Source organism: Diceros bicornis, chromosome 28 (assembly GCF_020826845.1).
Source record: "Diceros bicornis minor isolate mBicDic1 chromosome 28, mDicBic1.mat.cur, whole genome shotgun sequence".
Taxonomy (NCBI): Eukaryota; Metazoa; Chordata; class Mammalia; order Perissodactyla; family Rhinocerotidae; genus Diceros; species Diceros bicornis.
In genome coordinates this window covers 40,690,004-40,717,789 of record NC_080767.1, presented here as the reverse complement: position 1 = coordinate 40,717,789, position 27,786 = coordinate 40,690,004, and the positions used below count along the sequence as shown (strand labels likewise).

General features: G+C 58.4%; 1 protein-coding gene across 1 annotated transcript in view; it reads left to right on the top strand.

Annotated features, from left to right (window-relative positions):
• The first annotated feature begins 160 nt into the window (after positions 1–160).
• SARDH (sarcosine dehydrogenase) overlaps positions 161–27,786 on the top strand; it is a 66,643-nt gene continuing 39,017 nt past the window's right edge. Inside the window, 11 exon segments of the mRNA XM_058524426.1 lie at positions 161–521; positions 1,692–1,870; positions 3,349–3,528; positions 4,273–4,396; positions 4,595–4,695; positions 13,349–13,453; positions 14,667–14,796; positions 19,247–19,333; positions 19,589–19,679; positions 23,216–23,357; positions 26,182–26,265. Coding sequence (XP_058380409.1) covers positions 176–521; positions 1,692–1,870; positions 3,349–3,528; positions 4,273–4,396; positions 4,595–4,695; positions 13,349–13,453; positions 14,667–14,796; positions 19,247–19,333; positions 19,589–19,679; positions 23,216–23,357; positions 26,182–26,265 — 1,569 coding nt within the window. The 5' untranslated portion in view covers positions 161–175.

The window sequence follows — 27,786 nt, the reverse complement described above, 5'->3', positions numbered from 1 at the left end:
GCATGCGCTGGACGAATGCATGGGCACACATGTGCCGTGGGGAGACGGCAGGAGGTGGGCCTGGAGGGTAACAGCGTGGGGGGCAGTCTCTTGGGGTCTAACGTGGCACAGCCCCCATGTACCTGCTCTGCACCCCAGGCAGCCCTGACTCTCTCCCCAGCTCCCTGCCGTGCTGATGCCTGGAGTCCGCATGGCCTCGCTGAGCCAAGCCCTGCGTGTAGTGGCCACACACGCTCGCCGGAGCCCAGCCCAGGGCCTGGGGCCACGCCCCCTGACCAGCGGGGCTGGCCCCACGGCTGAGAAGAGCGTGCCGTACCAGCGGACCCTGAAAGAGGCACAGGGCCCCTCGGCGGAGGCCCAAGGCCCCACCCGGCCTCTGCCCAGCACAGCCAACGTGGTGGTCATCGGTGGGGGCAGCTTGGGCTGCCAGACCCTGTACCACCTGGCCAAGCTGGGTGTGAGCGGGGCGGTGCTGCTGGAGAGGGCGCGACTGACCTCCGGGACCACCTGGCACACAGCAGGTAGGGGTGGGGTGCAGGTGGGGGCCAGGAGGGGCTGGACTCTGCAAGGGGTCAGTTCTGGGTGGACAACCACAGACCTGTTAGAGGCAGCTGAGCTGGAGGAGGAAGGACATGGAGAAAAGATGTGGGGTCAGTCTGAAGGTGGACAGATTGGGGGCCCCTGCTTGCCCCCCGAGTCTCTGAGGAGCTGTGGTGGGGAGGAGGCAGCAGATGCCGCCGGTGGGACCCCGGAGGGCAAAGCTGAGCCCAGAGCTGGGAGTCCAGGCAGCCGTCTGTCAAAGAGCAGAAGCCCCTTCCGGGGACAGAGCCACCAGGGATGAGGGCGGCCCCGGGCGTAGAGGGTGGACAGGGAAGGGGCCAGCTGGGGTGATGCCGAGGGCATCCTGTGTCTTCCATGGGCACCAGATGTGTCCACGATTCTCATCCTCCTAACTAACCAGTGGGCATGTATTAAGCACCTACTGTGTACAAGTCTCCAGGGCAGCCAACCTTCTGCCTTAACCCTGGGATACGTTGGTCAGTTTCTGTGGGGTAAGCACTCCCACTGGCCAATATCCCGGTGCCAGCAAAAGGTTGCTGAGTGTGGAGCAGGGAAGGGGTCCAGGCATCACATGTGTTGAGAGCTGACACAGCCGGCCCCGCACACCACTGCCTCCGCCTTCCCACGGCCCGTCGCAGCTGGGCCCGCACGGCCTTGCCCTCAACGTCACTCCAGCCTGACCCCTGGCCTCCTGCTCCGCAGATCTGTGCTGAGGGAGCGGCTATGTTGGTGAAGAGCCTGCATTTGGGCTTGTCAGTCCTGGGTCGGGGTCCCGGCCCTGTCACGACCTGCTCTGGGATCTTGGTCACGGAACCATTTGGTGCCACCTTAATTTCACTGTAAAACAATCATGCCCACCTCCTAGGGCTGCTCTGTCACCTTGAGACAGGCTCAGTCCAGGGCTTGGTGCACAGTAGGTGCTCAATAAATGGGAGCCTTTGATATGGTCACTCCCTGAGCTGCCCAAGGGCCTGGAAGCCCTTCCTAAAACTCAGCTTTGACCCTGTCATGTCCTGCTCATCAACCTCCCGGGGTCCCCACGGCCTGCAGAGAAAGACCCGGACCCACTGCCTGATATTCGGCGGCCCCGGCCTGCTGGGGACTGATAACGTCCCGCCCCTCCCCGCCAGGCCTGCTGTGGCAGCTGCGGCCCAGCGACGTGGAGCTGGAGCTTCTGGCCCACACGAGGCGCGTGGTGAGCCGTGACCTGGAGGAGGAGACCGGGCTGCACACGGGCTGGATCCAGAATGGGGGCCTGTTCATCGCGTCCAACCGGCAGCGTCTGGACGAGTACAAGAGGCTCATGTCGGTGGGTGTCCCCTGCCAGGGCAGGGGGGCTCAGGTTGTGGCTGTGCCCCTTGCCAGCGTGGGGGCTCATGTCAGTGGGTGCGCTCCCTGCTGGTGGGGGTAGAGCAGCATGGTGCACGGAAGGAGCCCCGACAGATCTGGGTTCAGACCCTGGGGCTGCCCTTGCCGTCTCAGCCACCTGGGACAGGTGACTTTGCCCCTCTGAGCCTCGGCATTCTCACCTTTAAAATGGGACTGTATTGCCGAGCCCAGTGTGCAAGCCTCGGAGGCAGGAGAGTCCCACTAACCGGGAGTTACTATCATCATCACGGGTGCTGCTCACGGGACAGTGGGTAAGTAGTGAAATTCACTAACCAGGAGGCAATGACCACCGTTCTCCTGACCCCACCGACAGGGCTTAGGGAACAGAGTTGTGGGGGCGAGGCAGAAAGCCTTACGCTGTGGAAGGCCCTGTACCGGGGAGGGGGTGTTGGTTCCTAATCCAGGGCAGCCAGGCCTGGACCCCAAATTCCAGGGCGTGGGTGAGACAGGCCCCTCCAGCAATTCATCTCTTATTGAGCACCGACTGAATACTCACTCAGGGCTCACGGAGCAGAGCCGGCTGTGTGGCTAGCACCGGCTCATTGTCGCTGAGTCCCCTGGGGGCCCAGGCCGGAAGCAGGGGCAGCCGGCTTCAGTAGAATGCCCTGGGTCTCTGGGGTTAGGAGATGGCCCCATTCCGCCTCGTCCTCTCCCTGCCCCCTTCTTCCTCCTCCCCCTTGGCTCACTCACCAGCTGGGTAAAGGCTCCATACGAAGCCTCCGGCCCCAACCTTTAGCTCAAGTTCCCCTGGGGCGTAAAGTCTCTGCCACTTTCCATTCACAGTTTGCAGACTGAGAATCTGATTGGCTCAGCTCATCTCCAGTTGGGCGGAGCCTGTCCTGAGGCGCATGCCTGGGGACGCTTGATTGGCTGCCCTTGGGCCTATCAAATGTGATGGGGGTGTGGTCTGGCACAGGAGCCTGGGACCTGGACCTGGCTGGTCTCTAGGGAGCTGGTCTGACCTCGGAACCTGATCCTCAAGCCCAAGATATTAGACCTGTGGGGGTTATTTTTATTTATTTTATATAGTAAGGCCTTGTGTGCCACAGACTGGTCCAAGCTCTTTAGGGGTATCAGGGCATAAGGTAATAGGTCATAAGCCATTATTACCCCCCTTCACGCAGGGTCCGTAAGCAGCTTACCCCAGGTCACGTGGCTAGTGTCAGAGATGGATCAGGAAGGTGAGGGCCCCAGAGCCTGCTTCTGCCCCTTGCATCGAGCTCCTTATCCTTATGAGAAGCCTGCTCAAGGGACACAGGCTTCTGGGGCGTGGTGGCCAGCTAAGGCTTCCTGAGGAGGCAGAGTCGAAGCTGACCCTTGGAGGCCCAGTTGGGGAGGACAGTGGCCGGAGGAGGTCTGACCCCCGAGGACTCAGTTACTTTCTTCTGGGTCCCCTAGTTAGGCAAGGCCTACGGCGTGGAGTCCCATGTGCTGAGCCCGGCGGAGACCAAGGCACTGTACCCGCTGATGAATGTGGACGACCTCTATGGGACCCTGTACGTGCCGCAGGATGGGACCATGGATCCCGCCGGCACCTGCACCACCCTCACCAGGGCCGCCACTGCCCGGGGAGCACAGGTACCGCTGGCCGCCGGCCCTGGGTCCCCTGCTGCCAGCCCACCCCTCTTGCCTAAGAGCCCCAAGAGCAGAAGGTGAGAGGACAGGCGCCCTTCTCTCTGCTGTGTGACCTTGGGCCGGGCAGGACTCTCTGAGCCTGCTGACAGGCTCCTGCAAAGGAGGCTGGGCCTCGGCTCCATCCACGGATGTCGGCTCTCCTTCCTTCCCTGAGATTCGGGCCTGCTGGACTAGCGCATCCTCCCAGAATCTCTTCTTGTCATTTTTGTCTTCTTTTGTCTCAAATACACTCATAGCTGTAGAAAAAATTAAGAAAGACAAATAAGCAAAAAAGAAGAAATGAAAATCACCAGGAAGTAGGCAGTGATGACATTTTAGTTTTACTCCAAATATTTCTCGATGAAGGTGTGTATGGGGACAAAACAGAGGGGAACTGTACTGTGTGACCTCTTTACCAAGGAGCTGACCGTAAAGATCTGTTAGTCACACGAGGCTTGCTTTGGTTTTTTTAAGTCACTTTGTGAAAAAGAGCCATTGTATCTGGGGACGGGTGGACAGGTTGTCCAAGTCGTGGAAGCTGCGGATTTAGTGTCCGGCGCTGTGGTCACCCCATTTCCCGGATGTGTCACGTGAAGGCTGCCCTAGCAGAAGCAGAGGTCCCAGGCCCCGCCCGGACCGGGGTGTGAGAGGGTGGGTGTCAGCGCCCTCAGAGCCCGCCCAGCTCTGTTCAGCTCCTCTCGCTCCCAGGTCATCGAGAACTGCCCGGTGACCGGCATCCGTGTGCGGACAGACGACTTTGGGGTGCGGCGGGTGGCAGCTGTGGAGACGGAGCACGGCTCCATCCAGACGCCCTGTGTGGTCAACTGTGCAGGTGAGAGTGGTGTTTCTCCTGGCTCCTGAGTGGCCACGCTGGCTGCTCCGTAAACCTGGCCTTTCTCTGGGGTGGGGGCCCGGGTGTGACCTGGGGGAGTCGCTGCCAGGGTGGACAGGCAGAGGCGCCCTGTGCCCACCTGGCTGGCAGCCCCCACTGGGTGCCCACAGAGCTGAGCTGTCCATGCTCTGCCTGCAGGAGTATGGGCGGACGCTGTGGGCCGGATGGCAGGAGTCAAGGTCCCGCTGGTGGCCATGCACCATGCCTACGTCGTCACCGAGCGCATCGAGGGGATCCAGGTAAGCGGACGGCCCCAGATGCTGTGTCAGGCTGTGGGAGCCTGGCTGTGGGTGGCACAGGGACCTGGCTCTTACAGGTGGCATGACCCTCGTGGGCTCCCTCACCACCCTGAGCCTCAGTCACCTCATCTGTGAAATGGGCATCACACACTGGGTGTCTCAGGGGGTGTGAGGATTAAACGAGGTGGTGAGGTGTAACCCTGACGCCCTCGGCCTTCAGGGCACAGCTTCTCACTGACGCCCAGACCGCAGTCCAAGCCTGTCCTGTGTGGCGCAGCCAGTCCTGCTTTTTGCCGTGTTCTGTGCCCCAGGCATTTCAGGGAACCCCCGAATGTTTGCATGTTCCCCAGTATGCCCTGGGTGCCAGTCTCGGAGGACACTGATTCTGGCCCTGAGAACCTCCTGGGAGTCTTGGAAACGCCTCTGCCAAGGGAGGTGGGGGGCCGGGCTGCACCTGCCGGCGCCCGGGCTGTGCACCTCCTGCCCTCGCTCCTCTCCTCCCCTTATCTCCTCTCTCCTGCGGTGGCGGCTGGTAGCTCCTTGCCACCTTGTCATGGAGCACTCCTTTCTCCCTCCCTTCCTTCATCCCTCCCTCCGTCCATCATTCAACCATCCCTTCCTCACCCCTCCATCTATCCATCCTTTCCTTTTCCCATTTACCCTTTTTCCCTCCACCATCTGCCCCTTCCTCGATCTCTCCCCCGCCGTCTGTTCATCCCTCCATCTCTCCATCATACCCTCTACCATTTCATCTCTCCCTTCACCCGTTCCTCCATCCTCCATCCGTTTATTAATCCATCTATCCACCACCCCACCTAACCCTCCCTCCCCTACCTCTCTCTCCATCAAACATTGACTGGGTAAGCTCTGTGTCCAGGTCCTATTCTGGAAACTGGGCCTATAACAGAGAAAACGACCTGGTTCTTGTCTGGATGAGCTGGGGGAGGGTACTGACAAGTGAATATGCTTATTTATTCCAGAACAGGCTGACAAGGGCTCTGCAAGGCGAGCACAGGGGCTATAGGGACTCCTTGCCCATGGACCAGGGGAGGCTCCTGGTGGAGGCCATGTCGGAGGATCTTCTGAAGGATCAGAGGAGTGGCAGGGAAGGGGTGACGTGGAGAAGGGGGGTGCACAGAGCCGGCAGCTGGGGACCTGCGAGCAGTTGAGAGGAGGTCAGAGGGGTGGAGGGGGGAGAGTGAGACCAGACTGCCCTTGTCTAGGGTCAGGCCCCAGCAAAGAGGGTCCTGGGAGCCTCGTCCTTAATTGGCTTCCCTGTGGTCACTGGGGACGTGTGAGGCTGGCCTCTAGGTGGACCGCAGTGGTGGAGGGGGCGGGAAGCTGGGGCAGAGGCCGGGATCCCCACCCGCTCCTGCCCCTCCCCCTTAACACAGGGCGTTCCCCATTCGTGGATGAGTTTAATGTGACCCAGCACACGCCTCCTGAGGGCTGCCATGTGCCCGTGCTGGGTGGGGTGCTGGGGAATGGAGAGAAATCACACTGCTGTTGGCGGGAGGAGTCGTGGCCCTGGTTCTGTGGGGAGAGCCCCCGCGTGGCCACCAGGGGTCGCCCTAAGGCCGCAGTGGGCTCAGCAGGGCTGGGAAAGCTGGGGACAGGCTTGGGGGCAGGGCAGGGGCTGCATCTTGGGGGTGGCTGCGGGGAGGCTGACTCCAGGGCGCCCACAGATTCTCCATGCTCTGATTCCCCCTAAGGCCTGACTGAGGCGTCTTTCAGGGAAGAAGCAGCGCAGGGTCGGCCAGGGCCCCCCTCCGTGAGTGCACGGTCAGAGCCAGGCTGGGGTCGTCCACGTTATTCACAAACACGCCCCCACCCAGGCGCCCGCTGTGCCTTTGGGAGCTCGAGGCTGCTCTGGTGCCCCAGGAAAGGGCCAGCAGCCCCAGAGCTCTGAGACCCTTTGTAGGAGAAGAGAGGAGATCTGGGGCTGGGGGCAAAGTTCCACATGCTCCCCTGCACCCCCTTGGCCGTGTGCCGGGAGTCGGGGCACTGGCCCTTCCTGAGGCTGCACCTGCGCAGTCTGAGTCTGGGAGAGGAGCGGGCCTCTGACCCTGACCTGACCCCTTGGTGGGTCAGAGAGCAAGCTCCTTCATGCCACGGCAGGTCTCGTGGTCAGGGGCTCTGGAGCGTGCACTGGGAGGCCCCTGACGCCTGGGCCCATTCTGGGGGCACATGCTCCTGCCCGCCCCGTCCACGTCTGCTCAGGAAGGTCCCTGGGTTTGGCAGCCTTGCCCTACAGGACACCATCTGCCCAGACCTGGGCCTCACAGCGTCAGGGGCCTGTGTAGCCAGCTGAACCAAGAGCTCTTCATCCTCCTGACCGTGGGCAGAGGGCTGTGCTGCCCCAGGGGCCCCCATTTCTGAGGAGCTGTCCCAGTCCAGGGTCCTAGCTGAGCGCTGCCCCCAGCTCCTCTGTGACCTCTGGGCCCGGCTCTGTGTCCTTCAGAAGCAGTGAGCCTGAGTGCTCTCTGATGCTCTGGCATTCCCACCACCCCCTGCTGACTTTTACAGAAGCTGCTCTGCCAGGTCACAGAGCACTGAGTAAGAGCCCAGCCTTGGGATCTGCATCCTGACTCCTCCATTACCCAGCCCAGGCCAGTCAGGGTGCCACTCTGAGCCTCAGTTTCCTTTTCTGCTGGGTAATAATTGTACCTACACATAGGGCTGTGCTGAGGGAGGCACCAAGTGATGGAGCTAAAGGGCTGAGCATGGTGCTGGTTAGGTGGTGGATGTGGTGAGGATGTCCCTGATCAAGGGGCATGGGGTGGTCCAGCCAGCTGGTGCTTTGGAGGAAGAGACCAGGGAAGGCTGGAGCCACAGGAAGCCTTCCTGGAGTAAGTGGCCAACAGGATTTGGAGTGAGGGGAGGGCAGGAGAAGCTGATGGAAGGGAATGGGCTGAGGTTGGGAGGCAGGGGCATCAGTGGGACTGGGGTCATACCTGCAGCGTGGGCCGCTGCATGGAGAGGGCAGGCAGGGTCCCCCGTGGATGCCTTGGGGCTGAGCTGAGCCCGTGCTGGGCACTCCGAGGCAGCCGGGGCCCTCCAAGGGCAGGGAGATGGGGACCCTGATCCTGCTGGAACAAGGGTCAGGGCTTCCCCGGCCACCAGGTGTCCCCACCGCCCCGCTCTATGGAGCTCCGGGGTCGGTTTGTTTTGTTTTTAGAGCAGCAGCGACGATGGAGGTAATGACGGCACTGTTATTACTTCTGAAGGGCTCAGTTACTGAGAACTGACAGCAGCCCCTCAGCGCACACGTTCTCATTCCAGTTCTGCGGAGGAGCAGGACAACCAGGGGACGGGAGGAGGAGGGAGGGGCGTCTGCCGGAGCGTCCCTTTTGGTCTCTGCATGTCCTCAAAGATGGGGCCAAGGGGTCGCATCCGATGTATCTGTCTCCAGGATAGACGTGACGGGTAAAGAAGAGAGGGTTGAGAGAGGCAGTTCCTCCAGGGCTGGGGAACCACAGAGGAGGTGAGCCCTCCCCACTCCGGCTTGCTTTCCAAAATGATTTTGTTTTGTTTATTTGTTTATTGGTTAAATCAGTAGTCAGCGTTTGCAATATAATGACTATGTAAATATTGTTCACTCCTGAGCAAATAGTGTCTAACTTTTTGTGTTTCCTGGAGTTATTAATAGTTTTTTTCCAGTTGCTCAGTTTTCTATGTAACTGTCACTAATCTACCTACCTATCCATCACCTATCACCTGTCTACTTATCTATCTATCTATCTGTCTATCTATCTATCTATCTATCTATCTATCTATCTGTCTATCATCTATCTAATATTATCTTCATCCCCAAAACCCCATACCCATTATCAGTCACTCTCCACTTCCCACCCCACCCCCAGCCTCAGACAATCACAAATCTGGATTTTTCTATTCTGAACACTTAATAAAATGGAAATAAAAAGACAAGAGGCCATTGTGGCCTCTTGTGTCTGGCTTCTTTCACTCAACATGATGTTTTCAAAGTTCATCTATGTGGTACGTGTATCAGAATTTCATTCCTTTTTATGGCTGAATGATATTCTATTGTATACCACATTTTTTTTAATTCATTCATCTGTTGGTGAACATTTGAGCGTTCCCACTTTTTGGCTATAATACCACAGTGAACGTTCATGTACAAGTTTTTGCATGGGCACGTTTTCGCTTCTCTTGGATAGATACCATAGAGTGGAATTGCTGGGTCACATGGTAAATCTGTGTTTAACTTTCTGAGGAACTGTCAGGCCGTTTTCCAAAGCAGCCGCGTCGTTTGCCTTCCCACCAGCAGTGTGTGAGCGTTCTGACTTCTCCACATGCTCATCAGCACTCGTTATTGTCTGTCTCTTTGATTCTAGCCATCCTAGTGGGTGTGCAGTGGTAGCTCGTAGTTTAGAGTTGCATTTACCTGATGACTAATGACACTGAGCTCTCTTCATGTGCTTATTGGCCATTTGTGTATCCTCTTTACAGAAATGTCTATTCAGAGACTTTACTCATTTTTTTTTTTTTTTTTTTTTTTTGTGAGGAGATCAGCCCTGAGCTAACATCCGCCAATCCTCCTCTTTTTTTGCTGAGGAAGACGGCCCTGGGCTAACATCGGTGCCTATCTTCCTCCACTTTATATGGGACGCCGCCACAGCATGGCTTACCAAGCAGTACTTCGGTGCGCGCCCGGGATCCGAACCAGCGAACCCCGGGCCGCCGCAGCGGAGCGCGCGCACTTAACCGCTTGCGCCACCGGGCCGGCCCCGAGACTTTACTCATTTTTAAATTGAGTTATTTGTCTTTTTTTTTTTCGGTGAGGAAGATTGTCCCTGAGCTAACATCCGTGCCCATCTTCCTCTATTTTGTATGTGGGACGCCACCACAGCATGGCTTGACAAGCGGTGTGTAGGTCCACACCCGGGATCCGAACCTGTGAACCCAGGGCACTGAAGCTGAGTGCATGAGTTTAACCACTAGGTCACTGGGCTGGCCCTGGGTTGTTTGTCTTTTTGTTGAGTTATGAGTTCTTGATGCATTCTCGATACAAGTCCCTTATCAGATACATGATTTGCAAATGTTTTCTCCCATTCTGTGGGTTGTCTTTTCACTTTTTTAATGATATTTTTGGTAGCACAAAAGTTCTTAATTTTGATGAAGTACAACTTACAGATTTTTTCTTTTGTCCCCTGTGTTTATGGTGTCATATTTAAGAAGGTGTTTCCTAACCCAGGGCCACAAAGATTTACTTCCATATTTTCTTCTAAGAATTTTTTTTTTTTGCGAGGAAGATCAGCCCTGAGCTAACATCCATGCTAATCCTCTTTTTTTTTTTGCTGAGGAAGACCGGCTCTGAGCTAACATCTATTGCCAATCCTCCTCCTTTTTTTTCCCCAAAGCCCCAATAGATAGTTGTATGTCATAGTTGCACATCCTTCTAGTTGCTGTATGTGGGATGCGGCCTCAGCATGGCCGGAGAAGCGGTGCATCGGTGCGCGCCTGGGATCCGAACCTGGGCCGCCAGTAGCGGAGTGCGCGCACTTAACTGCTAAGCCATGGGGCTGGCCCCTCTTCTAAGAGTTTTATAGTTTCAGCTCTTATGCTTCAGTCTGTGATCCACTTTGGTTAAGTTTTGTGTATGACGGGAGGAAGGGGTCCAGCTTCATTCTCTTGCACGTGGAGGTCCAGTTGCCCAGCACCATTTGTTGATTATTCTTTCCCCCATTGAGCACCCTTGTGGAAAATCAATTGACCACAAACGTGAGGGTTTGTTTCTGGAATCTCAGTTCTACTTTGTTGATCTGTATCTCTATCTTTAAATTGTACCCCTGTCTTGATTACAGGAGCTTTGTAGTAAGTTTTGAAATCAGGAAATGTGAGTCCTCCATCTTTGTTCTTCTTTTTCAAGATTGTTTTGAATATTCTGGATCCCTTGCACTCTGTATGAATTTTAGGATCAGCTTGTCAATTTCTGCCAAGAAGCCAGCTGAGGTTTTGACGGAGATTGTGTTGAGTCTGTAGATCAGTTTGGTGGGTGTATTGCCACCTTAACAACAGTAAGTCTTCATTTCATAAACATGGAATGTTTTTCCATTAATTTCTTTCAAAAATATTTTCTAGTTTTTAGAGTACAAGTTTTGCACTTCTTTTGTTAAATTTATTCATAAGTATTTTATTATTTTTGATGATATTGTAAATGAAATTATTTTCTGAATTTCATTTTTCAATTGTTCATTGTTAGTGTATAGAAATACAATAAGCTTTTTGTATGTTTGTTGTATATTGACGTTGTATCCTGCAACCTTGTTGAACTATTTTATTAGTTCTAATAGTTTTTTAGGGGGTTCTTCAGGATTTTCTGTATGCAAGATCATGTCATCTGCAAATAGAGATGATTTTACTTATTCTTTGCCAATCTGGATGCTTTTTATTACTTTTTCTTGCCTAACTGCTGCTGTAGCCAGGACGTCCGGCACAATGGTGAGTAGATGTGGTAAGAGTGGACGTCATTTCCTTGTTCATGATCTTAGGGAGAAAGCCACCATTAAGTGTGCGTTAGCTGTGGGTTTTCCTTAGATGCCTTTTATCAGGAAGTTCCCTTCTGTTCCTAGATTGTTGAGTGTTTTTATCATGAAAGGTTTTGGATTCCATCTAATGCTTTTTCTGCTTCTATTGAAATTACTAGTGGTTTTCATCTTCACTTTCTTGATATGGTGTATTACACAGACTGATTTTCAGATATTAAACCAACCTTGCATTCCTGGGATAAATCCCACTTGTTCATGGTATAGAATCCCTTTCATATGTTGTTTGATTCATTTTGCTAGTATTTTTTTGAGGATATTTGCGTCTATATTCATAACTGTCGCATTTTTTTCCCTGAGCGTTTCTACAGATCTGTCAAACACCCATCAATAATGTTTTCTGCATCCTTATACACAGCAGAGAAATCACATGAAATCTGTGAGTCTCATTCCCTCCCCTGGAGGATTCCTCTGCTGGCTTCTGATCTTCTGCATTTTGGACTGATTGCCTCTTGGCTGTTACCCTGGGACCTCCTTCACCCCTCTTCTGTTTGGATCTGCTGCTCCCTGGATCCATGGCATGTTCTCTGTAGCTTACTGAGAAGAGGGACATGGGAAGTAGATGTTCTTGTGTCCATGAGTGTCTGAAAAACTCTTTATTATTTCCTTACACTTGCTTGATGGATTCACTGGGTCTAGAATTCTGCATCTAAAATCATTGTCCATCAGAACTTTGAAGAGTTTGCTCCAGGTCTTCCAGCCTCCAGGGCTGCTGCTCCTTCATTTGGGACCCACCTGTTCACCTGTTGTTCTGATGTTTCACCCCAACGTGGCCTCAGAGCAGGCCTGGTCCATTCACAGGGCTCGGCGGGCACTCGTGGGCCCTTCAATACAGAGATTCACAATCTTCAGTCTGAGAGATGGTCTTGGATTATGGCTCTGACATTCCATCTGCTCTATTTTCTCTGTTTTCTCCTTCTGGAACCCTGTAAGGTGGGTGTTGGACCTTTAGGATTGCCCTCTGATTTTCCTATTTTTTCCTGTACTGATTTCCATTTCCTCATCTTTTTTAGCCTAATATCTGGAAGATAGTCTTGGCCTTATCGATCCTTCTGTTGCATTTTTAGTTTTGATGATCATATCTCATTTAAAGACATCTTTCTTGGTCTGGAGTTGTTCCTTTTCCGCGGCACCTTGTTTTATGGACCCAATCTCCTCACGTCTCTGCAGTCCTCGTGGAGGTGTCGTTTCTAAGAGGGAGTTTCCTGGAGGATTGAGCAGGGAGGACAGGAGAGCCTCTGGTAGGGGGTTGAGGGACGAGCCATCCTCTTTGGTGAGGGACCCTGGTATCAGTACCTGGAGCCTCCCATGGGCCACTCACTGTCCCCACAGAAGTCTCCAATCTGCTGTCGAGAGGGGTGGCAGCCCATTCCTCGCCTCCCCCGAGCCTGGAGCCTCTGGGGATGCACTTCTCCAGGCAGAGCTCGGGGATCCTGCAGGGCAGGGCCGGGCCTGGGCTGCACGTGGTGGGGATGGTGGGGTTCTGGGGGCAACTGCTTTGAAGAGCCCCCAGCCCATCTTTCTGTTCACATACACTCTCTCACACTCACTCACACACATGTGCACACACACACACACACGCATACACATTCACACCCCTCCCATCACCCCCTGCAGCAGGGCCTGGGGTTGCCACAGGCTCGACCTCTGCAGATTGGAGGGGACGGAGGGTGACAAACTAGCCTGCCTTGTTCAGTCTCCCTCCCTGAAACCTGAGCTAGGGCCCAGCCCTCCTCCAGCCCCTGCCCCCCAGTGTGGGTTGAGATCTCCCCTGTCCATGGCTGTCTCTCCCCTGTTCTCATATCTTTGTGGGTTATAGCTTTTCTTCCCTCCCTCCCTCTCTCCTCCGTTCTTCCTCCTCCTTCCACTTTTGCTGCTCTTGTATGGGGTTTGGGGAAGGAGAGACTTGAATGGGGGTGGTTCGTCCACTATGTGACCTGAGGCCCCAGGTCCACTCTGTCCTCAGGGTCCTACAATAAGGAGGAGGTGCCATGGGCCTCCTGTGGGCCTGGGACCACTGGTGGAGGCACTGGGCCCACCACCCAGCCTGGTTAATGCTGCGGCCTCTCTGCTTTGCCCTCTAGAACATGCCCAACGTCCGCGACCACGACGCCTCGGTCTACCTCCGCCTCCAAGGAGATGCCTTGTCTGTGGGCGGCTATGAGGCCAACCCCATCTTCTGGGAGGAGGTGAGTCACTGAGGGAGCGAGGGAGGGGGTTTGGGGCTGCATCTCAGTGTGGGGAAGCCTTCCAGAGGGCCCACCCCCCTGAAGCTCCTTGGGTGCACACCGAGAAATGGCAGGTGCCCCAGCCCCACAATTGTCAAACCCACTTTCCTCTGACCCCTGAAGGACCTGGCACACAGGTCGATTCAGACCTGGGCATGTGGAGGGCTTGCCTCAAAACATCAATTGTTAGAGGCTGCGAATGTGTAAAATAATGATCTTAGAAGATCATGAAATCTTTTAAGTCCTCTGTCCGTTAGCAGATGGTCCTCTGCCCTCCCGCAGCCCCTGCGGCTGCAGCAGCATCTTCCCCCCACTTGGGCTGCTCTTCTGGCAGCTTCTGGGGTCGAGCGTGTGTGTGGGCCACCCTTGCTCCTATATTCACGCATTTAGTCCACAAATTGAAAGACTAAATGACTACTTGGGCCAGATACTATTTTATTTTCTGGGGAAAGAGAGAGACTAAGAGAAAAGTTCTTGTCCCAGGAGGCCTGTATTTTGGTGGGGAGACATAGAATAAACAAACAAAGATGTAAGTAAAGAAGTTTTGGTTGGTGATCTGTGCACTGAATGAAGTTAGCAGGTTAAGGTGAAGCCTGGGAAGACTGGAGTGGAAGGAGGCCTTTCCGACTGTGGTCAGACAGGGTTCCCTGGGGAGGGGACATCTGAGCAGAGCCCTGTAGAGAGCTAGGTGGGCGAGGAGCTGCCCCAGGTGGAGGTGGAGGCCGCGAGGTCAGATCAAGGTTTCCCTTCTCGAAGAACTGTAGGAAGATCAGCTGGCCTTGGGTCAGTGGTAGGCGTGGGCAGGACCGGCTCAGGTAGGGGTTTATGGGCCACAGAGAGTCATGGGGAGCCATGGGAGACTTGAGAGCAAAAGAGGGTGTGATCTGATTTGAGAGACCAGGTTGAAGGAGGATGGAGAAGCAGGGTGACCAGGTAGAGGCCATGGCAACAGTCAAGGGCAGAGCAGGTGGGGCCAGGCCTGGGCAGAGAAGGGAGACAGACAGGCCCCACTGATGGGTTGATGATGGGGAGACACACTGAGGCGACCTGAGGGGCACCAGCCTGGCCCCGTCACTCACCCAGCTCCGGGAGGCTGGCTAGGCCCCTGCTTGACCCAGCTCGGCTCCCGTTGGGCAGCTGTCATGGGACACGAGCCCCCGCCCTGCCTCCCCAGGTGTCGGACAAGTTTGCCTTCGGCCTCTTCGACCTCGACTGGGACGTGTTCAGCCAGCACATTGAAGGGGCCGTCAACCGGGTCCCTGTGCTGGAGAAGACGGGGGTCAAGTCCACAGTCTGTGGCCCGGGTGAGTGGGGAGGCCTGGAAGCTGGGGGTGGGTGTCCTTGGGTCCCTCTGCTGGACTCCTGAGGCTGGCCTGTGCCAGGCTGTCCCCACGCTCTCGTGACATCGTTCCCGCAGCCCTGGGTATCTGCGCTGCTTTTACTCATCTCTGCAGGCAGGAGACCTGAGCTTGGCGAGAGCAGAAATTTGCCCATGGGCACACGGCCGGGCTTTTTTCCACCCCAGTGTGAGCCCCTCCTGATGTCCCAGCCTGGGGCTCTTAATCCCCACTCGACCCCTCCCTGGGACTTGGTCTTGTTGTCTATAAAATGGGATGATGAGCCCCACCCAGCGCTTGGGAGGCTGATCGAGGAGAGGACCTTTCCTGACACCATTCCCACAGGGCTGGAGCCCCCCAGTGCCAAGTCTGGCCTCAGCTCCCACTCTCCTGCTTTCCAGAGGGCTCTGTCCTGGCTGGGACCCCAGGCCATTGGCCTCACCCCCTGCTCTCTGGCCTCGGCATCCAGCAAAGGCAGGGCCAGACACCTGCTCAGCGTGGAAAAGCCCTGAACCCTGCCCCTCATCTCTGGCCTCTGGGAGAGCTGATCCGAAGGAGGCTGGGACAGAAGGGGAGGCTATGAACAAAGGTCTCAAGTGCCTGCCGTGGGGTCTGCATAGCACAGCCCCAACACCCACCCTGCTGGCTGGTGCTCACCCGAGCTGTGCCCCAGGCTGGGAGGCTCGGACCCACAGAGCTGAAGAGTTTGGCCGAGGCCAGCAGCTCATTCCCGCAGGACCCGCCAGCCGGCCGGGCTTTGGGAGCTCAAAGATGATGTGACAGATTCCCGCACGAGCAACTCACAGCTCAGCGGGGAGAGAAGGCCACTCAGTAACACGATGCCTGGGACAGAGCCGTCCTGGGGGTGCCCAGGGAGCCAAGGGACCCCAGGGCGCGTGAGGCTGATGCAGGCTGAGTGGGTTGTCTGAGCTGGGTCTCAAAGGCTGTGTGCAGGTGGAGAAGATTCCAGAATAAGATTCCAGGCCAGGTGCAAGGCGGGCAGGCGCGTGGTGTGCAGGAGCCCGCACAGCGTCCACTCAGTTCCTCCGACTCGGCTGAGTGCCTGCCCGCTGTCCGGTGCCTGCCCCGGGCCGAGTGCGTGAGGAGCTGGGCAGGGCTGCTGTTAGAGGCTGGGCGGGGCTCACGGGCGGTACCCTGAGGCGGTGGGCTCCAGACCAGGGGAGGCAACCTGTTCCAGGTGAGGGCGCAGGTGGGTGGGGCTGCTGGCCCCGGGTCCTGGCCAAGGGTGGTCTCTGGGTGGTGGGAGGGCTCCCGCTGGCGCCGGAGCCACATGTTTACAGCTGAGGGACTCGGAGTGAGGTTGGCCCAGAAGCTACCAGGTACCCAGCATCATCTGCCTTTCCCTCCACGCTAACCGGCACCTCCGCTGTGCAGAGGCAGACGCGCCGTCTGGCGGGCAGACCAGGGTGCTGAGTCTGCTATAGCCCAGCGGGGCAGGTGCCCTGACGGGAAGGACAGGGGTGGTGGGTGCAGGGTGGGCCGCCCAGAGGAGGGACAGCCTCACCAAGCCCTTAAGGGTAAGTGGGCGCTGTGTAGGGCTGCAGGATGAGTGTCAGGGCAGGGAGAGCAGGCCGCCTCCCATCGCGGTTCCAGCAGAATCACACGGGATCCCCCTTCCTTCCTGGCACACACAGGATCTCTTTAATCCTCAACAAAGGAAGGAAGTGCGTAGGGGGAACCTTGCCTGTTTCAGGGCTGTGGAGGGAGGTTCAGGAGATACAGCCTTGCCCAAAGAGGAAACTTTGTATCTGAGGCTGAGTTGGAGCCCAGCTGGGCCTTGATTGGCGGCGTGGCCCAGGTTGGTGAGCCCCCTTGGGCCTGGATGTCCTCCTCTGTGAAATGGGCGCACTTGTCAGCAGAGCGGAGTGAGGGTGAGGAGCCGCAGGGGAGGTGCAGGGCATGGCCCAGCCAGCAAACAATGGTGAGCCCCGTGAGCAGAAGAGGACGGCCAGAGGCCAGTGGGTAAAGCAGGCTCCACAGGTCACGCAGGGAGCGAAGGCAGGCCAGGACAAGAGAGGGGAAGGGTCCCGACGCGCAGGGGGCTGTGGCCTGCCGGGGCGTCCAGCCCTCTCTGTCCTGGCACACTTGGTGTCTACACAGCCGCCGGCCCGGGCTGCTTCAATCTGTTCGGCTCCTAGGGAAGCCTTGGATGAGAGGCGCGGCTTCCCCAGAAGAGGTAGATGGGGACACTGGCCAGCCGCAGTGGGCAGGATGGGAGTGAGCGCACTCCAGCACAGGGCTCGGGTGTGGGGTGCGGGTGATGACTTACTGCCCCCCGCGGCTTCCCCGGGCCTGTGTGGACTGGCAGTGAGAAGCACAGGCCTGGAACGACCCCAGGGGCAGGAATAACCTGGGAGGGTTCTCATTTTAATTGGACTTGGGGGTCATCACTCCCAGGAAGCCCCGTGGGAGGGGATGTGCGTGTGAGGACATCTTGTGCTGGTTTCCTGGCTGTGAGCGAGGTTTCGTGGGAAAATCAACATTTCTCTGTGCTGGGGAGGACAGGCCCGGCCAATGGCCTTTGGCCTCCAGAGCAGAGCAGGGAAGTCCCAGGCCCCCTTGACTTCGGGGCAGCTGGGGGTGAGCAGAGCTCTCATTCCAGGGTCAGGAGGGCCCTGTCTGCGCTGCCGGGAGGTCCCGTGCATCCTGCATCCTCGCGTTGCTCAGTCTTGAGTCATTTGTCAAACATCCAAGAGACCCTTGTCCCTCAGAACTCTCCTCCATCTGACTCTCCCCTCAGATTCCCTGTGAGGCTGTTCAGAACGTCCCGCCCGCCTGCCCGGGGCCTGGAGACACTTCCTGAGCCCCCAAACTGTCATTGGGCCGTCCCCGCACATAACCGAAGCCTCCCCTCCCCTTTCCTGGCAGGGTGGCTCCACCTTCTCCGAGCCACCCTGGCCTCTCCCCCGGTCACCTTGATGCCCTCCCGGCCTCCTCCCTTGCCCCTTACAGCCCGGTCACTGCACACGGCCCCAGGGAAGCTCTGACACTTATCACACGGCGTCTCTCCCCTCTCAGGCCTCTGCAGGAGAATCACTGTGGCTTCCAAGGCCCTCACCGCAGGCCCTGCCCTCCTCTCTGACCTGCCTCCTCCAGCCTCCCCTGCAGCCACTTTTCTGCCTTCCGGGGTACCTGGCAGCTTGGAAACTTCCCCCAGATGCCCCGGGGCTGGCGGCCTCCTTCCGCTCAGATGCTGAGGGTCAGAGACCAGGGTCCGGCCCGGTACCGCAGGGAGCAGGACCCAGCTTGTTACCAGCCCACACGCAGGATAAGAGCTCGGGCGGGCAGCCAGGCAGCCCTGACCAGTGGTCCCGGGTCCGTGGGTCACTAGCAGGGTGACCAGGGATAAATGAAGCCCCAGGCCATGCAGCGTCTTCATCTGCCACCGGGTAACGATGGTGCCGGCCAGAAAGGGTTGTTAGGAGCAGCCAGCACCCCAGGCGCTCGTGACCCCTTGTCCCAACGTAGTTTCTTCCCAGACTCTCTTTTTTGCTTGCTTGCCTCCTTACTCTCTGTCTCCTTCGCTCTCCCGTCAGCTCCCAGAGTGGGGACTCGTCTTATTCAGAGCTGCCTTCTCAGGCCAAGCCCTGGGCACAGACAGGTGGGCTGCAAATATCTGTAGACAGACTAACTCACAGCCCTGTGAAGTAAGAACCATGATCCCAATTTTACAGATGAGGAAACTGAGGCTCAGAGAGGTGAACTGACTTGCCCAAGGTCACACAGCTAGGAAGGGGTAAAGCAGGGTTGGAACCCAGGACTGTGGCTACAAAGTCCAGCTATTTATAATTATGCCCAAGCGTCCCTCTCCCTTCGCGTCCTGACCTCTGCCCGTGGCATGCTTGCAGCAGACAGCAGTGGGAGGCTTGGTCCCCTCTCCCAAAGAACTATGATCATTTATTCATTCAACAAACATTGATGAAGCACGTACTGTTTGCTGGGCTGTGTACTAGGTCTCGGGACACAGCAGTGTGCAAAGCCCAGTCCCTGCTCTCAAGGTCCTCGTGTCCAGGGAGTGAGAGTGAGGAGTCACGGCAATGACACAGCAGGAAGACAGTGCAGTGATGGGGGCCACATGCTGTGGTGGGGGCTCAGGGAAAGGCCCCTCATCGCAGGAGAGTGGCGATAGCCACGAGACAAACCAGGGCCCCACAAGGCAGAACCCCATTCAGGTTGGGTAGTTCTGGCAGTACATGCCAAGGAGCTCAGCGGAAAGTGGCAGGAGCAATCAGGGAGGCTCCCTGGAGGAAGTGGCCTTGAGCTGGGTCTTGAGGATGGAGAGGGTCTGGATGAAGGAAGCACCTGAAGACCCCTGCCTCAATTTCTGCCTCTCGGGAGACCCCGCCCCAGGTGCTTGTGGCGTGGAGGGAGCTTCAGGCCACCGCTTCCGTTTCAGAGTCATTCACACCAGACCACAAGCCCCTGATGGGGGAGGCGCCCGAACTCCGAGGATTCTTCCTGGGCTGTGGCTTCAACAGTGCAGGTGAGTGAGTGAGGTGGCCAGCTCAGCCTCTCCAGTTCTCCCTCGGACGGGGGCTGGCCCATGAGCACTGGGCCCCTGACCGGGGTGGAGACAGGACAGGCCTGCAGGGAGGGGCTGAGGTCCCCTTAGGTGGCACGCCCCCCGTGTGAGATCCGGGGTTTGGGGAGTGAGGCTGCCTGTGGAGACAGGAGGGGCACAGAACTGAGGGGAGGGGCTCCGGGGGCGGCCTGCAGACTTGCGCCTCCACCCCTGCAGGAATGATGCTGGGCGGTGGCTGTGGGCAGGAGCTGGCCCACTGGATCGTCCACGGGCGCCCGGAGAAGGACATGTATGGCTACGACATCAGGCAAGCGCGCGCCGGAACCCATGGGCGGGAGCGCTGCTCACCCACTGCCCCAGGACCTGGCGGGTGGGGAAAATAGAGAGGGCTTTTAAGAAAGGAGCCTGCTCTGAAATCCAGAGGGCTTCTTGGAAGAGGCAGCAGCAAGGGAAGAAAGGGAGGAAGGCTGCCAGCTGGGGTGGGGCTGCAGGGTGCCTGGGTTTGGCAGATCCATGGCCCTTCACAGTTTCCAGGATCTCTTGTCCTGGTGTCCTAGCTGACCCGCCAGACAACTCCAGGATCAGCAGTGGAGTCTCATCATCCCACTTTGCAGATGGGGAGACTGAGGTCTGGGGAGCAAGAGGACCTGCACAGGCTGCCCGGGGCATAGGGCTGGGCCGGGATAATTAGCAGTATGTGTGCAGTGGCTGGGACCCAGCAGCCTTGAGTGGAGATGTCAGTCGCATCATTCAATTACGGGGTGGCGGGAATAAGTCAGACTCAGTGCCGGGCAGTTTCCCCACCATAACCCAGGGATGGTGACGTGTGTGCCGTGAACGTTGGCGGGGCAGTGACCACGTCTGTGCAGGTGAGACGCTTGGCACCAGGCGTGCACACAGAAACGCCAAATAAACCTGAGCTGAGGGCGCTGACGTCAGAGCTTCGAGGCCTCCCAGTGCCCCTCAGCCTTCTGCGAATGGGGCCAGTGACAAAGGCAATCCCAGGCAGGGTCCGCAGGGTGGGTGTGGGTGGGGCCGGGGTCTTGTCCCCAGGCGGCAGTTCTGTGGCTGGGCCTCAGCCTGTGCACAGCGGGCGACACTGCCTCTGAGTGTTCAGCCCGCTCTGCGGTTTCTGCCCCTGGCACAGGAGACCTCAGCTGCTCGGTATGGCTGGAGGTGGTGGGGGGTGGAGGGGGTGCTGGTTCAGCCCAGTGTGCCCCTGCAGTGTGCCCCCACTCCTCTGCAGACTCATCCCTTCCTGGCCTGATGAGGACGTTATTCCTACCGCAGGGATGACTGGCCCCCACAGAGACAGACAGACAGTGAGATCCCCCGACTGCCGCCCCCTCTGTGGTGCCTGGCACAGTGTGGTCTGCTCTGTGGCTGCCTCAGAGCCCATCTGGGTCTGCGCCCACTCGCTCTCCCAAGAGAGGAATGTTCCAGAAATGATAAAGCTGCAAGGGGCCTCGAGGATGGACCAGTCCACACCCCTCCCGCTAGAAGCAGCAAAAAGGAGGTGTCAGAGTGGGCGGGGCTGTCTGCCGTGCCCGGCCTCCCTCGGGCTGAGGGCTTCAGCACTGGAATCAGACCGACCGGGTCTCACACCTGGCCACACCCGGTGCCTCCCAGTGCCGCAGTGTCCACAACTGCAAATGGGGCCGACACGCCTGCCCACCCCTGGGCTGTGGAAGGCTGCGTGGGGCGGGGCGGCGCGTCCTGCGATCGGCAGCAGCCTTGGCTCTCCGGCTGGCGGAGCCCCTGCCCTGTTGGGATGGGTCTGGGCCTCCCTCTGTCGGCCGCCCGCCTTCTCTCGCACACTGAGACACAGCGGGAGCACTTTGTGGGCTGGGCTGTGGCTGGGGGACAGAGCTCCCACCTCTGTCCCGGACTGGGCTGGGGCCCTGGGGTTGGGAGGCAGAGGGTACAGGGAGGGAAACTGTGAGATCCGGTCTGCCCGGCCTTCTGGCCCACGCAGTGCACCCAGAAGACGGCCGGATAATCGCATCCCAGGCCGGAGCGGTCCCTGACGTGGGACTTCCATATCCACCCAGCCGCCCCCCACCCCACCTCACCCCCGACTGGCCGACTACCACCACCAGGACCAGCTGCTGGCACCCGGCACCCGGGGGCTTTCAGCACCGATGACATGTTCTGCCTGCCCGGGGCCTGAGCCAGGGGATGGGGGCGAGATGCAGACGCTGCAAGAGAGAGGCGGAGCGAGGAAATGAGGGGGCTGCGTCAGGGAGTCACCACAAGGCCGAGCAAAGAGAGGGGACAGAGAAAGAGCCAGCGCCAAAATGTAGCTTTCCTGTGTCCAGTTTCTCCTGACGTGTCATCCTGCCCATAAAGCTCAGGAGGTCAGAACAGGAAGGCGGCCTTGCTGTGCCATTGCCTCCTCTTACACGCGAGAGGGCGGCTCAGTGAGGGAGGCGCCTGCAGGGGGCAGTCAGGGCCCCGGGCCAGGTCCAGGACGCGTCTGAACCCTGGGCTCATGTGAGGCTCCCAGGCCGACCTGGCACCAGGTGGCCTCCAGGCCACGGCCGCTGCCTCCTGCATGGCATGGGTGGCGAAGCAGGCTTGGCCTCCCCTTGGAAACCCACAGGGGTTCCCAGTCACCCCAGCCCCACCACCTATTAGCTGTGTGGCCCTCGGCCAGTTCCTCCTCCTCTCTGAGCCTTGGTTGCTCCATCTGTGAAATGGGAATGGCGGTCTAACCTCTCCGCATGTGAAACACATTTGAGGCTCCTGTGTATGGACGTAGGCAGGGCTGCGAGTGTGGGCCGTTAGTTTTAGGAAAAGTCCCCGGAGTCCCGGTAAGTAGGGGAGGACATAGCTGGTGGGGAGGCCGGCCCTGGAGGATAAGTGAGGGGCCAGCAGGTGGAGAGTGAAGCTGGGGACAGACGGGGAGGCCGGGATGAGCTGGGGGTCTGAGAGGAGGGCTGTGCACAGGCGGGGCTGCAGGCCCGGCGGCTCACTGCCGTGCACAGTCGGGCCCCGCAGCTGAGGAGACCAGACGGAAATGCTGTTGGGCGGCTCCAGCTGCTCTGACCACACGAGGGCGGGAGGAGGGGGCCTGGGAGATGGGTGCTGGGGCCTCTTAGCTCAGCAAGAATAGTGGGTGGCCCGCCGGGTTGGAGCTGGATACCACAGGGGTTGAAGTGGCTCTACGCAGTGTCCCAGCTCCAAGGGGACAGCCCTGCAACTGTCCTGATCACACCGTCCTCCGGAGCAGGGCTCCCAGACACACCTGGGATTTCTCCCAGAGTCTCCGCACACCTGGGGTCCCGGGCCTGCCTCAGAGATGGGGCCCAGCTTCAGAATCACAGGCTCTGAGGGGGCCTGACCTGAGAGGCGTCCCCGGCACCCCTTTGCCTCCCCACTGAGGGGGCACAGAGGAGAAAGGGGCATCCTGTCACATCTGCTGACCCTAAACTCTAAAGACCCTTCACATGAACTTCCGCCGGATCACTGGGCTTCTGGACCCCTCTCGGGGGCCCGCTCAGGCCTGGGTGTGCGGAGGCACCTGGGATCCACATGTGGTGATGGGACAGAGGGTGATGAGGGGAACCTGAGCCCAGTGCCCTGGTCGGGATGAGAAGCACGCTTGCCCCTGAGCACCGTCCCAGCCCGAGGCCCTGTGCCCGCGGTGTTCGCTCACTGCCCCCGACAGCTGGGGCGGGGGTGCAGGGGCTCACCAAGGTCTGGGGGCTGCCCGAGCCCCACGGTGGGAGCCTGCAGAGCCAGGAGCCCCTCCTGATGCCCGTGCCCCGGGGATGAGGGTCTGGTTTTGCCCGGGGTCCGTGGCCGGCCCCTCCCTCACGGGGAGCCCCTCCGTCTGCACAGGCGCTTCCACAGCTCGCTCACGGCCCACCGCCGCTGGATTCGCGAGCGCAGCCACGAGTCCTACGCCAAGAATTACTCCGTGGTCTTCCCCCACGACGAGCCCCTGGCGGGGCGCAACATGAGGAGAGACCCCCTGCACGAGGTACCGTGACCTGACGGCGCCTGCGCTATGCCAGCGGTGGTCACTCTCGGGTAGTCCAGGGTCTTGGGGCGACGAGAGTGCATGTGGTACCCCAGCTGCAGGGCAGGTGAGGGGATGGGGCGGCTCATGCATTCCCAGCTGCTTACCAACAGAACGTGCTCAGAGCACACGCCTGGGAATCTTGCCTGACTGCTGAGAGCAGGGGCTCTGAGTGGCATGTACATGGGCAGGTGTGGGCAGCTGCGTATCAGAGGGGGGCGCAGCAGACAGTGGCATGAGGGGGAGATGTGCTCCTGCTTGTGCAGCCTGCTTGGGATATCTTTGCTCCTTGGTGAGCTTCTACTTAAATGATGAAACCCACTGTCAGGTGCCCTTCCCTGAGGCCTGCCCCTCTGTACCCTCTCAGGCCCTGGACAACCCAGGTGCCTTACCTGTGCTCCCAGCCCATCTCCAGCCCCTCCCTGCACCCTCCATCTCATCTTGTGCTGCACGTTTTGCTTATCTGTCTGCGAGGACCCTGCAAACAGGAGCTGTGCCCTGGTCCCTCTGGTTCCTGAGCACTGAGCACAGAGCCTGACTGTTTTTTTTTTTTTTTTTTGTAAGGAGATCAGCCCTATGCTAACATATGCCAATCCTCCTCTTTTTGCTGAGGAAGACTGGCTCTGGGCTAATATCCGTGCCCATCTTCCTCCACTTTATATGGGACGCCGCCACAGCAGGGCTTGACAAGCAGTGTGTCAGTGCGCGCCCGGGATCCGAACCAGCGAACCCCAGGTCGCCCCAGTGGAGCGCATGCTCTTAACCGCTTGCGCCACCAGGCGGGCCCTCAGAGCCCGACTCTTAACAGATGCTCAGGGAATGTTTGTGGAATGGGTGGACGGGGGAGGAGGCAGGAGGGCAGGCTCAGGGAGGAGGGTGCATTTAAGCTGAAGAAGGAGGCTCCTTCACCTGGGCCACCAGTGCCTGGACCCCAGAGGGACCTGGTGTCCACTGCACCTCTCGAGGATGGAGGCTGGAAGACCTCAGTGGTTCCGGGGCTGTCCTGCCCCTCAGCCTGGCTTAGCGGGCCTGCTAGGACCTCAGGCCACACGTGAGCTCAGGCTCTCCGCAGTGGTCCCGACACTGGTCCCAACACTGGTCCCGACGGCTCAGCAGCCTCCCCAACAAACGTAGGGCTTGCTGGACTGGCGAGTGGAGTAGATGGGCTCAGACACGTTCCTCACAAGGGCACAGTTCCACCCGAGGGAGACACGACAGGGCGGCGGCACCCCCTGCCCCTGAGGAGAAATCTGCACTCCCCCCCCACTTCTCTTCCTCTTAACACCCTTCTGGGGTCGCTCCCCAGCCAGTGACGTGTGTTCTGTTAAATAGAGGAGCCTGCGCCCCGGTTTCCCTCCTTGGAGAGGTGACTCGTCCCCGGTCCATGTGTCTCCATCACTCATTGGGGGGGATGTATCCGGGTGTCACGGTTGGCAGTGTGACCTCGTCTGCTTCCCCTCCCCCTCGGGGTCCTAGTGGTCCACAGGAGGCAGCAGACACAGCCTGTCCCGGCCCGCGGGCACCCTTCGGTCCTGGCACTTGCCTGCCCTGCCACGCTCAGCCTGGGGCTCTGGGCCCGTTGCCGCTTGGATGGGGTTGCCTGTGGACACAGGGCCCTTCCCAACCTGAGAGTGGAGATACTTTTTTCCTTTAAACCAAATTTATTTTCAAAGAAATCTGCCACTATATTACTTTATTGCATCCACTATACTTTTTTACTGTGGTAAAATACACAAAACGTAAAATTTGCCATTTTAAAAGCGTTTTAAATCATACGATTCAGGAGGATTAAGTACATTCTCTATGCTGTACAGCCATCACCACTATCTAGTTCCGGAACATTTTCATCATCCCAAAAGGAAAGCTTCTACCTGTTAAGCAATAGCTCCCCATTTTCCCTCCCCCCAGCCTAGAAAAGCCACTGACCTACTTTCTCTCCCTATGGATTTGCCTATTCTGGACTTTTCACATCAGTGGAATCGGACACTATGGGACCTTTTGTGTCTGGCTTCTTCCCCTTAGTGTGTTGGTTTTGAGGTTTATCTGTGTTGTGGCAGGTGTCAGAATTCCATTCCTGTTTAGGGCTGGACAGTGTTCCCTTGTATGGACATCCACATTTATCGGTTTGTCAGTCGATGGGCACGTGGGCCGTTTCCACCCCTTGGCTATTGGGAATCATGCTGCTGTGAACACGCGTGTACGTGGACTGTGGGAGTCCCCGTTTCCATTTCTCGTGGGTACACACCTAGGAGCGGCATTGCTGGGTCATGTGGTGTACGGTCTGCTTGGGCCGACACAACAAAACACCACTAACTGGGGGGCCGAAACAACAGAAATTCATTCTCACAGTCTGGAGGCTGGGAGATGCGGATCACGGCACCAGCTGACGGGTTCCTGGTGAGGAACCTGGCGTCCGGGCGACCGCCTTCTTGCTGTGCCCCACGTGGCAGAGAGAGCCCCTCTCCATGTAGGGATTCGGGCCCCACCTTTACAACCTCATTTCACCCCAATCCCCTCCTCACAGGCCCCATCTCCAAGTACAGTCACACTGGGGAACAGGGCTTCAGTGTAGGAATGGGGGGATGCCATTCAGTCCAGAAGGTAATTGTACAGATGGGGATTCTGGGGGCCCTGGGGGGGAGCTGAAGCCTGGGCTTGGGACCTGGTTCTGAGTGCGAGGACCTCTCTGCCTTCTGCCCCCTGGGGTATAGAGTGGGGGATTTGGTCACTCTCTGCTCTGCATGGGCATGTGTGGCCCAGCATGAAGGATGCTTGTCCCCCCCAGGAGCTCCTTGCTCAAGGCTGCGTGTTCCAGGAGCGGCATGGCTGGGAGCGACCGGGATGGTTTAACCCCCGAGGTGCAGCTCCGGTGAGTAGGCCCCCAGCGGCCACGCCACCCTCTGCCCCCACCCACTTCTCCCCGCTCCCCAAACCCAACACCAGAGGTGGCTGCCCATCCTGCTGTCATCAGCGCACGTCGAGGCTGACTGGGCCACGGGGCGGGTGAGTCATTTTGCTCTTGGGGAGGCTGAGCCCCCGGCGATCTGTCCGTGCATGTGGGTGGCCGCCTCTGCAGATGTCCCCGTGGGAGTCACTCACCACCCACGGCAGCCAGGCCCTCCACGGCCCCAGTGAGCCCGGGGCCCCTGGGAAGCCGGTGTTCCACGGTGAGGGGGCTGTGCACAGACGCCCCCAGTGTGCAGAAGAAATTAGAGCATCTTCTCATAATTGTGTTCATATATTTTTGGCAATTGCAACTGTTGTTTTGTGTTAGTAGAAGGATTTAGCACAAAATTATGCATCCCATGTGTTAGTTGGTGAGTGGGGATTTCACAGCCTCCTGGCCTCTGGGGGCCCTCCTGGGGGCTCCTCCCCACCCAGTGCCTCCCAGGCATTCAGGTCCTCAGAGAGAAGAATCAACCCTCCTGCTGTGGCGCCCTCGGCTGGGGCCTCTGGAGCAGGAGATGCGATGCTTCAAGCCCACCAGGGCGGTAGTATTTGATCCAGACTTGGACACATTCCCCGTTGTGTATTTCACTGGTCCACTTCCATCAACCCATCTCCATAGCAACCCGCTCCCAAGGCGAGTTCTGGGGCATCTTTAGGGGAGATGGGAGCCAAAGCTCTACGGGCCAGTGGCCTCTGCTCCTCTGGGGTCTGCAGGGAGGAGGGGCCTCGGCAGACGGTGTCCTGGAGCGGCTCCCCGCAGAGCCCCTGAGTTCCAGCCCAGTCAGCCCTAGAAGCCCCTCTCCCCGAGTCTGTGGGCCAGGAGAGGAGACTGGAGCGGGAATTGGGAACACATCCCGGGTCCCGGGATGGGGGGCTTTGCAGCCCCACCTGGGAGCCATCCTGATAGTCCAGAGCACGGGGTGACTAGAGGTCCCCAAATCTCTGACGCCTGGCCCGGCTGCAGCAGGCAGGGTGTCCCTGCTGGGGCCTCAGGGGCCGGTGGAGCTGTGCCTGGCCGGGCCAGGGAGCTGACTCTGCAGAGATGCCAGCAAAGGCCCCTCCCTGGTGCCAGGGCTTGAGCTGAGGCTCAGTGGAGCAGAGGCCCGACCCAGGCAGAATGTCATGCTCACTGGCCCGTCCCTGTGGACAGAGACTGGGTGGGGCTGGCCGTGCTGGGAGGTGGGAGTTGACTGGCTTGCTCACAGCATTCCACGCTGCCAGCGGAGTTAGGAGGGAGGAGGGAAGGGGGTGCTGGGTTGTGAGGGTTTCAGAGAACAGCTGGCAGAGCGCAGGACAGGCCAAGGCGAGTGGAGGCTGAGGTCACCCCTCTGGGGCCCACCCGCACAGGTTCATGGCAGGCTCTGTCCGGAACTCGTCAGTGACCTGGGGCAAGATTTAATCTCTCTGTGCCTCAGTTTCTTATCTGTAGAAAGGATCTCCC